At 43.9% G+C, this 10284-nt stretch overlaps 1 protein-coding gene across 1 annotated transcript; it reads left to right on the forward strand.

The window, feature by feature from the left end:
• Nucleotides 1-448: 448 nt before the first annotated feature.
• Nucleotides 449-7544, forward strand: LOC112265914 (guanine nucleotide-binding protein G(I)/G(S)/G(T) subunit beta-3-like). Its single transcript, XM_042295612.1, has 8 exons — nucleotides 449-657; nucleotides 2958-3062; nucleotides 3450-3595; nucleotides 4002-4065; nucleotides 4368-4524; nucleotides 5240-5508; nucleotides 5716-5932; nucleotides 6506-7544. The coding sequence occupies exons 2-8, from the start codon at nucleotides 3006-3008 to the stop codon at nucleotides 6610-6612; spliced, it is 1017 nt and encodes a 338-aa protein (XP_042151546.1). The 5' UTR covers nucleotides 449-657; nucleotides 2958-3005; the 3' UTR covers nucleotides 6613-7544.
• The last annotated feature ends 2740 nt before the right edge of the window (nucleotides 7545-10284 follow it).

Here is a 10284-nt window from a genome sequence, read left to right on the forward strand (position 1 = left end):
GCACAGTAGAGCTTCCATGCAATTGGCTCAAAGTTGGTGATATAAATGGTGATATAAATCATGAGCCAGTCCAGGTCAGCAAAATCAAATACGCTCTCTTTGCAGACCTTAATATTATACTGTTGAATGATGAGTGATTGAATGTGGAAGACATCAAATGTGTTCCTCTACCAGCTTTATGTAGTAGCCATTGACGTGGATGTTCTAACTATCAGTGTCTCTCTACTTTCTAATATTCTCACATTTAAACCTCCACCTGTTCCCCCTCTTCCTTCGTTCCTTCTCTCTTTACCTGCTCTTGACTTTTGACCTCATAACCTGATTTCCTCCTCCGATCGGTTTACCTGCCTCCTCTTGTCATGCTCCCTGCTCTCTCTGCTCTCTCTTTCCCTCTCTCTATTTCTATCTCCGGGCTTATCCCTTCATCCCTGATCTCCTTCATCCCTCCAATCCTCATCTGTTCCTCACAGGAGGAAGGGAGAGAGAGTTTTCACAGGATTGCCTGCAACCAGTCTGTGGGTGAAAGCGTGAGAGGAACGAGAGAGAGATAAGGATAGCAGGGCTGACTTGAGTATTGTGGGACATAAAAAGCTGCTCCAAAGGGCTACTGAGGCGGAAAAGCCCAAAATAAGAAGGATCACATTTTGTGTGGAAAAGGTGAGTGAGTTTTGTCCACTTTGGTTGCAAATTCTTCTGGGCATTTACATGGAACTATGTGGAACTACATTGACGCCTCTGATGATTACCACCATGGATCCACATAATCCTGGAAAGTATCCCATTACCTATCTCAGTGTTCTCATCCGTGATAAGATTTCACAGTTAAAAGAACGGAACTTCATCTGATTTGCAGTACGGGCCAATGGATTGAATATGAGCCGAAAGAAACCGCTCAAGGGTCGGCCAATGACAGCCGAAGTAATTGGAGTTCTCAGTGGTGCTCATTTCCATCGAAAAATGAACTCCAATGGCATGCCTGCAACAAGTGTGCTGTAGTCCGTGGAAAAGATACTGACTGATGTCTGTGCAAGTGGGAGAAAGAGAGAGGCGGAGAGAAGTAGGTAGTTACAGTGACATCGAGGGCATTTCTTCTCAGAATCAGTCTCCTTTATTAGGTAACAGCAGGATGCACAAACATTAGCAGCATTATCATGAAGGTGGCAAATCCTCCCACATTGATTCCAGTATAAAACAAAAATCAGGCCTGAAAGCAGCAAACTGCAGAACTTTCTTTCTCAGTTGTTTCTCGCTTGACAAAATGATTTTTTTTTGCAGGTGGCAATGTCTTACAGATAATAGTAATAATAATTATATTGCTAATAGAATTGTGCACTTCTAGAGTACTTTTAGAATAGAGTAATAGAGGCCTGTCTGTGCACTTCTAGAGTACTTTTAGAGTAGAGGAATAGAGGCCTGTCTGTGCACTTCTAGAGTACTTTTAGAACAGAGGACTAGAGGCCTGTCTGTGCATTTGTGCAGATATATATTCAAAGGAAATGGCCAAACAGGAAACTGACGAAAACTCAAATGTATACCTGATAGGCCCCTCTATCTTTGCCTATTCTTGCCCCCTCTATCCTCTCTGCCCCCTCCCCTCACTCCCCCTTTCTGATCCAGAGGTGAAGAGCGGTCTGTAATCGGATGACAGGAGATTTGACTGGAAAAGTCTCCCTTAAGTTCTGGGGCTTTAAAGCTCTTTTCCCACTGGGCACAGACATCTTTTCAACATCTAGTTTTGATTTACATTTGATTGAGTTGTGAACTAATGTGAATTCAACAAGAAATCCAAATAATTTTTACCTTATCATTGGATTTAGGTTGAAAGTTGGGTGAAAAAAAAGACACAAATTCCAGAAATTCCTTTACGTTGATGACTTGTTGCAAGTTTGCAGTTTTGCACATTGATTCAACTTTTTTTTTTGATGACGTGGAAACAACGTTGATTTAACCAGTTTGAGCCCAGTGGGTTCTGCCCACCCCTCCTCGCACACTGTCTCCCTGGCTCTCGTCCTAGGTCGAACTACTGAACGCCTATGCTTTGTCAACACGTGAGCAATTGTTTCTGTGAAAGTAATACGTTTTTTTAACACCATATTTGCAGGGATGTGTGCTGTAGTTAGTTGGACACAGTTTTAAAAAACAATTTAGAAAGTGGTGTGCGTTGGTAACTGGCCTCCAAATACAAAAACGTCAGCATCCAATTAAGAGTATTAGGGCCATAGACAGCTAAGCACTAATTACTTCTTGATCATTAAATATTCTCTCTTAAAAGGTATTGAAAGTCAGAGTGAGAGCTGACAGAAGAAGGTTCATGGCAAATTGTCTCTTAAACTTGTTTTAATTGTAACAAAACATTTAAATAATTGAAGTCATGAATAGGAAAATGAAAGTAATAAAGTAAAGTTGCCACGTTGTAAAGTTGTGGTAAAACAGTCATTCTAAAAAATAAAATAAAAAGACAAGTACTCTCGAAACACAGGCAACACTTCTGTAATGACCCATGAAAACCAAAATGGCTGTCTGTGTCACAGAAAAGATGGTCAGTAATTTAGCCCTAATCTTCAGATAGGTGAAGGTAGAGCTTGGATATATCACTATTAGACAGCGGATGGGGGATTATACCTCGTACCATACTCAAGAAGGCCAAGCTAGGCTCTGGCACCAGACTAGATGACGAAAGCACCTGAGCGATTTAGTTTAGGGGTCAGAGGCCATGGGTGGGGTGGGGGGTGGGGGTTACAGGAACCAACAGTTACGTTCTCCTCAACAGGTACCACTGTACCACTATGTTACATATTTGAGAACGTTAATTCTTAGTTCTATTTAAGGTCTTCCTTATATGATTGAGTTCTACATTGTATTAATTGTACAATAACGACAGCATTTTTGCCAAATTCTGATTTGCATACATATGTTTGTAATCATATAATCCTTTTCTCTTTCTCCCTATCCTCTAGTCTGCTAGTTTCTTTCTCCGGCGGTAACAGCCCCTATCAGCCGTTGCCATGGGTGAAATGGACACGTTGAAAAAGGAGGCCGATGGCCTGAAGAGCCAGATTGAAGTGAGTCTTCCTGTCACAGCATGCATTGATGTTGGGGTCACCATGACAACAGACATACTCGTCAAGCACATTTCTGTGACGATATTCAATATCACCTCCAGTCTTAAAAAGGGCTCATCATCAGATAAATAACTTGGAAGCACAGTACCAATAATGCACAATAATTGATGTACGTACAGCCTACATAGAGTTTCCTCCACATACCAAAACTGGTACTGAGCTAAAGTTATTCTAAGACATTTTGAAGCTGTGTCTGGTTCCTGAAAAATGGAAAAACACCAGAAGTATGGAGAACATTCAATGTATATATGCTTATTTTTCGACAACTATTTTACTCTTCACTAATCTTATTCCTCTCCTATGTGTATCTCCCCCTCACACCACGAGGCTGCCCGCAAGGCGGTCAATGACACCACCATGGCTGCCGTAGCATCTGGTGTGGCGGCTGCACCCCGTGTCCAGCTGAAGAACAGAAAGACATTGAAGGGCCACCTGGCCAAAATCTACGGCTTGCACTGGTCTGCTGATAACAGGCGAGAAAGACTTCTTCTCCAGATAGCTGAGAATCAGGATAGCGTCAGGGACAGTCTAGCTCACCACAGACACCCCACCACTACCACGAGCCAGTGTGATATAGGGGCTTATGAACAACATAGAGAAGGTCTACTTTGCGCAGGGTAGAGAAGGTCGATAAGAGGGGTTGTCTGATGCACCGCTGAAACCTAAGTGGACTCGGATATTGAAAAGTCCCATTGTTTAATGTGTCCACTCTAACATGCAAGTGTCATGGGGTTCGGTGAAAAGGCTTTTCAAAGGCCTTCATTGTTTCAAATGTTGCATTAAACCAGATTCATACTGGATCTCGTGCCTGAACCCGGTTCAAACAGAATTTGATAGACTGACTGACCACTTGTTTAACTCTCTTTCTCTCTCCAACAGGCACATGGTCAGTGCCTCACAAGATGGCAAGCTTCTTATTTGGGACACCTACACCGGCAACAAGGTAAGGGCTGATCACTGATCAGTCATCATTTTCACAGTTCTAACTGTTTTCATAATAATGCATAGGACTTACATCGAGAGCTTTCCACTTGGTTTACAGTGTACGGAGTAGATCCCTCCTTCAACCACCGATGTGTAGAAGGAGTATCGACTTCTGTTTCAGATTGTCTTGACTTTGACTACACACTCTACGAATGTATTTATATGGTAAAAGTCAGCTAGCTTGGTATATTATGTATTCTAACCTTTAGACAAAGCGAACTAGAAAGTGAGTGGTTAAGTGTTCTTCTCCCTGCCCTCCAGGTATATGCCGTCCCCCTCAAGTCTTCCTGGGTGATGAGTTGCTCCATGGCCCCTTCTGGCAATCTGGCGGCCAGTGGAGGTCTGGATAACATGTGCACCATCGTCAACATCAAGGGTGCCAGCCCAAAGACCCTAAGGGAGCTGGATGCACATGAAGGTAGCTACCCTGCTTCACCCGTGTTACGGTCAACTCCGTGACCAACTGGGTTACGGTCAACTCTGTGACCAACTGGGTTACGGTCAACTCTGTGACCAACTGGGTTACGGTCAACTTGTGACCAACTGGGTTACGGTCAACTTGTGACCAACTGGGTTACGGTCAACTTGTGACCAACTGGGTTACGGTCAACTCTGTGACCAACTGGGTTACGGTCAACTCTGTGACCAACTGGGTTATGGTCAACTCGTGACCAACTGGGTTACGGTCAACTCTGTGACCAACTGGGTTATGGTCAACTCGTGACCAACTGGGTTATGGTCAACTCTGTGACCAACTGGGTTATGGTCAACTCTGTGACCAACTGGGTTATGGTCAACTCGTGACCAACTGGGTTATGGTCAACTCTGTGACCAACTGGGTTATGGTCAACTCGTGACCAACTGGGTTATGGTCAACTCTGTGACCAACTGGGTTATGGTCAACTCTGTGACCAACTGGGTTATGGTCAACTCTGTGACCAACTGGGTTATGGTCAACTCGTGACCAACTGGGTTATGGTCAACTCGTGACCAACTGGGTTAAGGTCAACTCTGTGAGCAACTACAATTCAGAGAATTCATTAAAACGGTGTTCATAAATTGGATGTCCTCAAAATATGTAGGAAATAAGTAGAACAAACAATAAAATCTCTGTACGTCTCCTTCCATCTCAGGCTACCTTTCCCATAGCCGCTTCCTGAACGACAGCGAGATCCTCACTGCATCCGGTGACACCACTTGTTGCCTGTGGGATCTGGAGACTGGCAAGCAGAAGGTGATCTACAAGAGCCACGTGGGTGACTGTATGTGTCTGGCCTTGTCACCAGACCAGAACACTTTCATCTCAGGGGCCTGTGACTCCAGCGCCAAGCTGTGGGACATAAGAGATGGTGGCTGCAAGCAGACCTTCATTGGCCACACGAGTGACATTAATGCCATTGCGGTGAGCACATAAATCCTGGTCAGAATGACTCTTCTTTTTCTAAAAATTTTAGTGACCTTAACCCAACAACTAGCGACCTCATCAATGTGTTGGGTTGCAGTTACAAGATCCTGGGTTCAAGCTCCGGTTGAGACTACCCCCCCGACTACAATATAAGCAAAACATGCTGAAATAGCCCTCTCCTCTTCTTTTTTCCCCCTACCCCAGTTCTACCCTAGTGGCACTGCAGTTATCACGGGATCCGATGACTGCACCCTCAAAATGTATGACCTCCGTGCCGACCAGGAGGTCAATGGCTACCAGGACGCTGCGTTGAATGCAGGCGTCACGTCAGTCTCCCTCTCCAGCTCTGGACGCCTCATCTTCGCCGGCTACGACAACTTCAACTGCAACATCTGGGATTCCCTGAAGGCCGAGAAAGTCGGTGAGTAAAAGTGGGAGAGAAAAGAGCGGGAGAGAGGGGAGGGGACTGAGGGGATATGTGGGGGAAAAAAGAGAGTAGAGGCAGAGAAAACCGAAGGGAGAACAGTCAATGTAAACAGAGGGAGGCAGACCAAGAGATAGATGGCATAAGTGGGTGGTTGAAACAGAGGCAATGAAAGGGAGAAAGTGGATTGTTAAAAAAAAAAGTCTGGATGAGATGTTTGTGGAGGCAGTCAATTAAAGAAATACGGGTGAAAAAGGAATATAAAATAGAACTGCATAATTTGCATCAGTGTGTATGACTTCTCCTCTCATCTCTCTCTCTCTCTCTCTCTCTCCCTCTCTCTCTCTCTCTCTCTCTCTCTCCTCTCTCTCTCTCTCTCTGTCTCTCTCTCTCCCCCCTCTCCCCCTCTCTCTCTCTCTCTCTCTCTCTCTCTCTCTCTCCCCCTCTCTCTCTCTCTCCCTCTCTCTCTCTCTCTCTCTCTCTCTCTCTCTCTCTCTCTCTCCCTCTCTCTCTCTCTCTCTCTCTCTCTCTCTCTCTCTCTCTCTCTCTCTCTCTCTCTCTCTCTCTCAGGTGTTCTATCTGGCCATGACAACAGAGTGAGCTGCATTGGGGTGCCAGACGATGGCTTGGGTATCTGCACAGGATCCTGGGATAGCTTCCTGAAGATCTGGAACTGAGCTGGTGCTCCAGAGGCGACATTAGGAGAGGGAGAGGGGGGATGGATGGAACTCGAGGAGGAGAGGAGAAGGGGGGACGGTTGGAACTAGAGGAGGAGAGGAGAAGGGGGGAATCACAAGCCTGAGAAATAAGGATGCTCATTTTGGGATTGGGGAGATACCAGGAGGAGGATGTTTGCCATAACATTTCACGTCATTTGTAACCGCTAGATCTTCCCTTCTCTTGCTCCCTCTTTCTCAGCTATGTGTTGAAATGTGGGAGGTGGTGAATGGGACTTCATAGAACATGCTGCATAAATGGCATCGACAACAGCACAAGATGCAGTCCCGCCGCATGTACACCAGAGTTTTGAAGTTATGGTTGACACTAACAATATCTAGACAATGACAAACACCAAAAAAAATAGGATATTTGAAGTCATTACTTGAAATAACAAATTAATAAAATAAAATAAATGCTCTACTTGTGTCTAAGGTGAGAAATATAATGCACATCAGTAACGATTTAGTATTACGGATACATTTTTATTGTTTTGAGATCTTTGATTAATAAAGCCCGCAGATAGTAGCTGAAAGTTGATATGTACATTTATTTGTGTGATTTCTGTTTGGTCATACATATCCGATGTATGTGTCCCACAGGAATATGACTATCGCCATTTTGGACCTATGATGACACATGCTAACCAGCAGCACCCTCTGACTTTGCCCCAAAAAGGCTGCAATCACCAGGCAAATCCATGATGTAAAAACAAAATGCAACGCCTGTATTATACTTCAGGGAAAAGCGCTGTTGAGGTGTTACATATCAGATACCAATACATTCCCTCCCAACTGCATTTTGTAGCACATTTACACATCTGCAGTATCTATGTAAAAAAAAATGGATTGCTTGTTGAAAAACCTTTCTAATAAACATTGACTTCTGCATTAACACCATGTCTGTGTATTTGTGCTTTGATGGTCAACCATTTAGAAACAAGTTTGTCTCAAAGTTTGTCATCTGCAAACCTCTTGCTGGAGGACTTATTGTAGAAAAACATGCCCGGGGCATGAATCGAGTCCCATCACTGTCCTCCAAGAGTTGCTGAATTGTCTCTTCCCTAAAGTCTGGTTTATTGCAAGGTATATGTAGAGCAGGGTTTCCGTTATGTAAATGTGGCATGGGACATTTGACCGGCAGCATTTCAATTTACCGGACCCATGTGCATTTGGTGCGTAACGTGATTAGTGTGTCCACCCACGTTGCTCAGAATGACAGAAATCACATTTAGATTATGATAATCACTCTCAACAGAACAGCCAAGTCGAGGATGCAACGACGAGTGTCCTTACCGTGAATTTTGAAGATGTTAGAATCAGTGGAGGCGCCTCAGAGGAGGAGGACCATCCTAATCATTAAATTTCATAAAAATGTTAAAACATTTCAAAAGTTATTTTTTTAGATAAAACTATACTATATGATGCGTTGTGTTTTGAAGTCCACAAGTGAAGGGAAAAGGTGAGAGGAGGAGAGCGCAGAGATGCGAGAAGGAATACAATGTGGCTGCTATGAAAGTGAACTGTGTTTTTGTGTGACCAGGGGTGTATTCAATCTGCCGATTCTGTTGAAAAACGTTTCTAAAATGGAAGCAAATGGAATGAAACGGGGATAAACATACCTGCATTTGTCCAATAGAAACTCTCATTTGCTACAGTTGGACTAATGATTACGCCCTAGATCAGCTAGATGCAGGCAAGAGTGTGCAAGGAGGTATTGAATGTGTCACTGTCTGTCCATGTGTCACTGTCACCTCCAATTTTTCTCTCGACCTGTGTGCACCTACGTTGTAAACTTCCATTCATAGGCTAGGTTGTAGCTACCTCATGATGGGTATAGGGAAAATTAGAGTATCATGTAGTAGCCTAAACCTATCCATGTTACATTGAACTGGGTGAATGGAATATGAATGACAGCCATCCAATATACTGTAATAGAAATAAGGCTATGCTCATGAAAAAAAAGTGTCCTCCCTCATCTTAAACAGCACCGACCGCCACTGGTTAGAGTAACTTTTCCTCAGCCAACAAGAGGATTAAAGAAAAGCATTGTGTGAGTTTGAAGTTTGGGGAAGCACATTTTCACCTTAAAAATGCACCTTTATAATAGAGCATTCCATGCATTATCGCATTTGCAAACGTGTGTAAAATAGCCTACTATTCGTAATGTAATGAGTAGATTGGATAATCCTAATTTAACAATATAACTCAATCACTGTTCACAAAAAAAGACTGTGTAATGCATGGCTGAGTTTGTATAGTGGAGAGACCTGGGCTATCGGCTCTATCAGATACTTTTCTTCTTTCTTTCCATGTGGAAAAACACATTTCATGCAATTCTACTGCACTTTATATGACCGGAGAATATTTTTTGAATAATACAATTACAGGGTAGCCCACTCTGTTGACACTGACAAAGGTCAATGAAAACGTTTTTGTCCGTATAATAGGCCTATGAGACGGGGAGACAAATATAATATGACGTCCATCTAAACTGTCCAAATACAAACTTTTAACTGGCACTGAACCAACAATGATAATGAGTGAATATGCACAGTGCCCACTCACCAGACCACCAGGCGTGAGCCAGGTGCCCCGGTCTGGCTCACAAAACAAAAGTGATGTAGGTTAAGCACGTGAAGTAATGAGCAGGGTTCTGTGTTTTCATGTCCAAAAGTGATTGATTTGGATAAAAGCAATTTATCTGCCTTCCCAATAAAACGAGTTTGCACGTTTCTGAACAGTGCAACATACTGCATTGTTGACAACATGACCGAGCAGGGAGCGCCTCCCTCACCGTTTTCGCCCAGTCATGTGACTGGCCATAGCCCAGTTCAACTTTTGGGCAGCTTAATCGAATTCCCTCACTGTTGTTGTAAGAGTCGAATAGGGCAGTTGCTTAGAGAAAAGACAGGAGGAGATCTACTATTGGAGGTATTAATGTTATTGTGGAGAATTGAGAGACTGGGTGTCGTAGTGAAATTCTTCTGGATCCCAGAACATTCGGGTGTGGAAGGGAATGAAATTGTAGACCAGTTAGTCAAAAGAGCTTTGAGTCGAGATATAATTGTTCCACTGGGTAGAGGTGAGGTGAAATCAAATCAACATCAAATCAAATTTGATTGGTCACATACACGTGTTTAGCAGATGTTATTGCGGGTGTAGCGAAATGCTTGTGTTTCTAGCTCTAACAGTGCAGTAATATCTAACAATTAATATCTAACCATTTCACAACAATACACACAAATCCAAAGTAAAGGAATGGAATTTAGAATATTATCAGGTATGATGGTAAGACGCAGATGCAGACGTCGAATGAATGCAGACGTATTGTTCACGTCGAATGAACAATAGTTTAATGTTCCAACAGGAGCAGGCAATAGACAGGTCAAGGCAGGCAGCGGTCAGTAAACCAACGGTGGGGTAACGGTACTGGGTGGGGCAACGGTACTGGGCGGCAGGCAGGCTCAGGGTCAGGGTAAGGCAGAGGTCGGTAATCCAGGGGGGCAAAGGTACAGGTCGGCAGGCAGGCTCAGGCAGAGTGGTCAGGCAGGCGGGCTCGGAGTCAGGACAGGCAAGTGTCATACCAGGTGGTGATGCAACCGGTCAGGATGCTCTCGATGGTGCAGGACC

Source organism: Oncorhynchus tshawytscha, linkage group LG13 (assembly GCF_018296145.1).
Source record: "Oncorhynchus tshawytscha isolate Ot180627B linkage group LG13, Otsh_v2.0, whole genome shotgun sequence".
Lineage (NCBI taxonomy): Eukaryota > Metazoa > Chordata > Actinopteri > Salmoniformes > Salmonidae > Oncorhynchus > Oncorhynchus tshawytscha.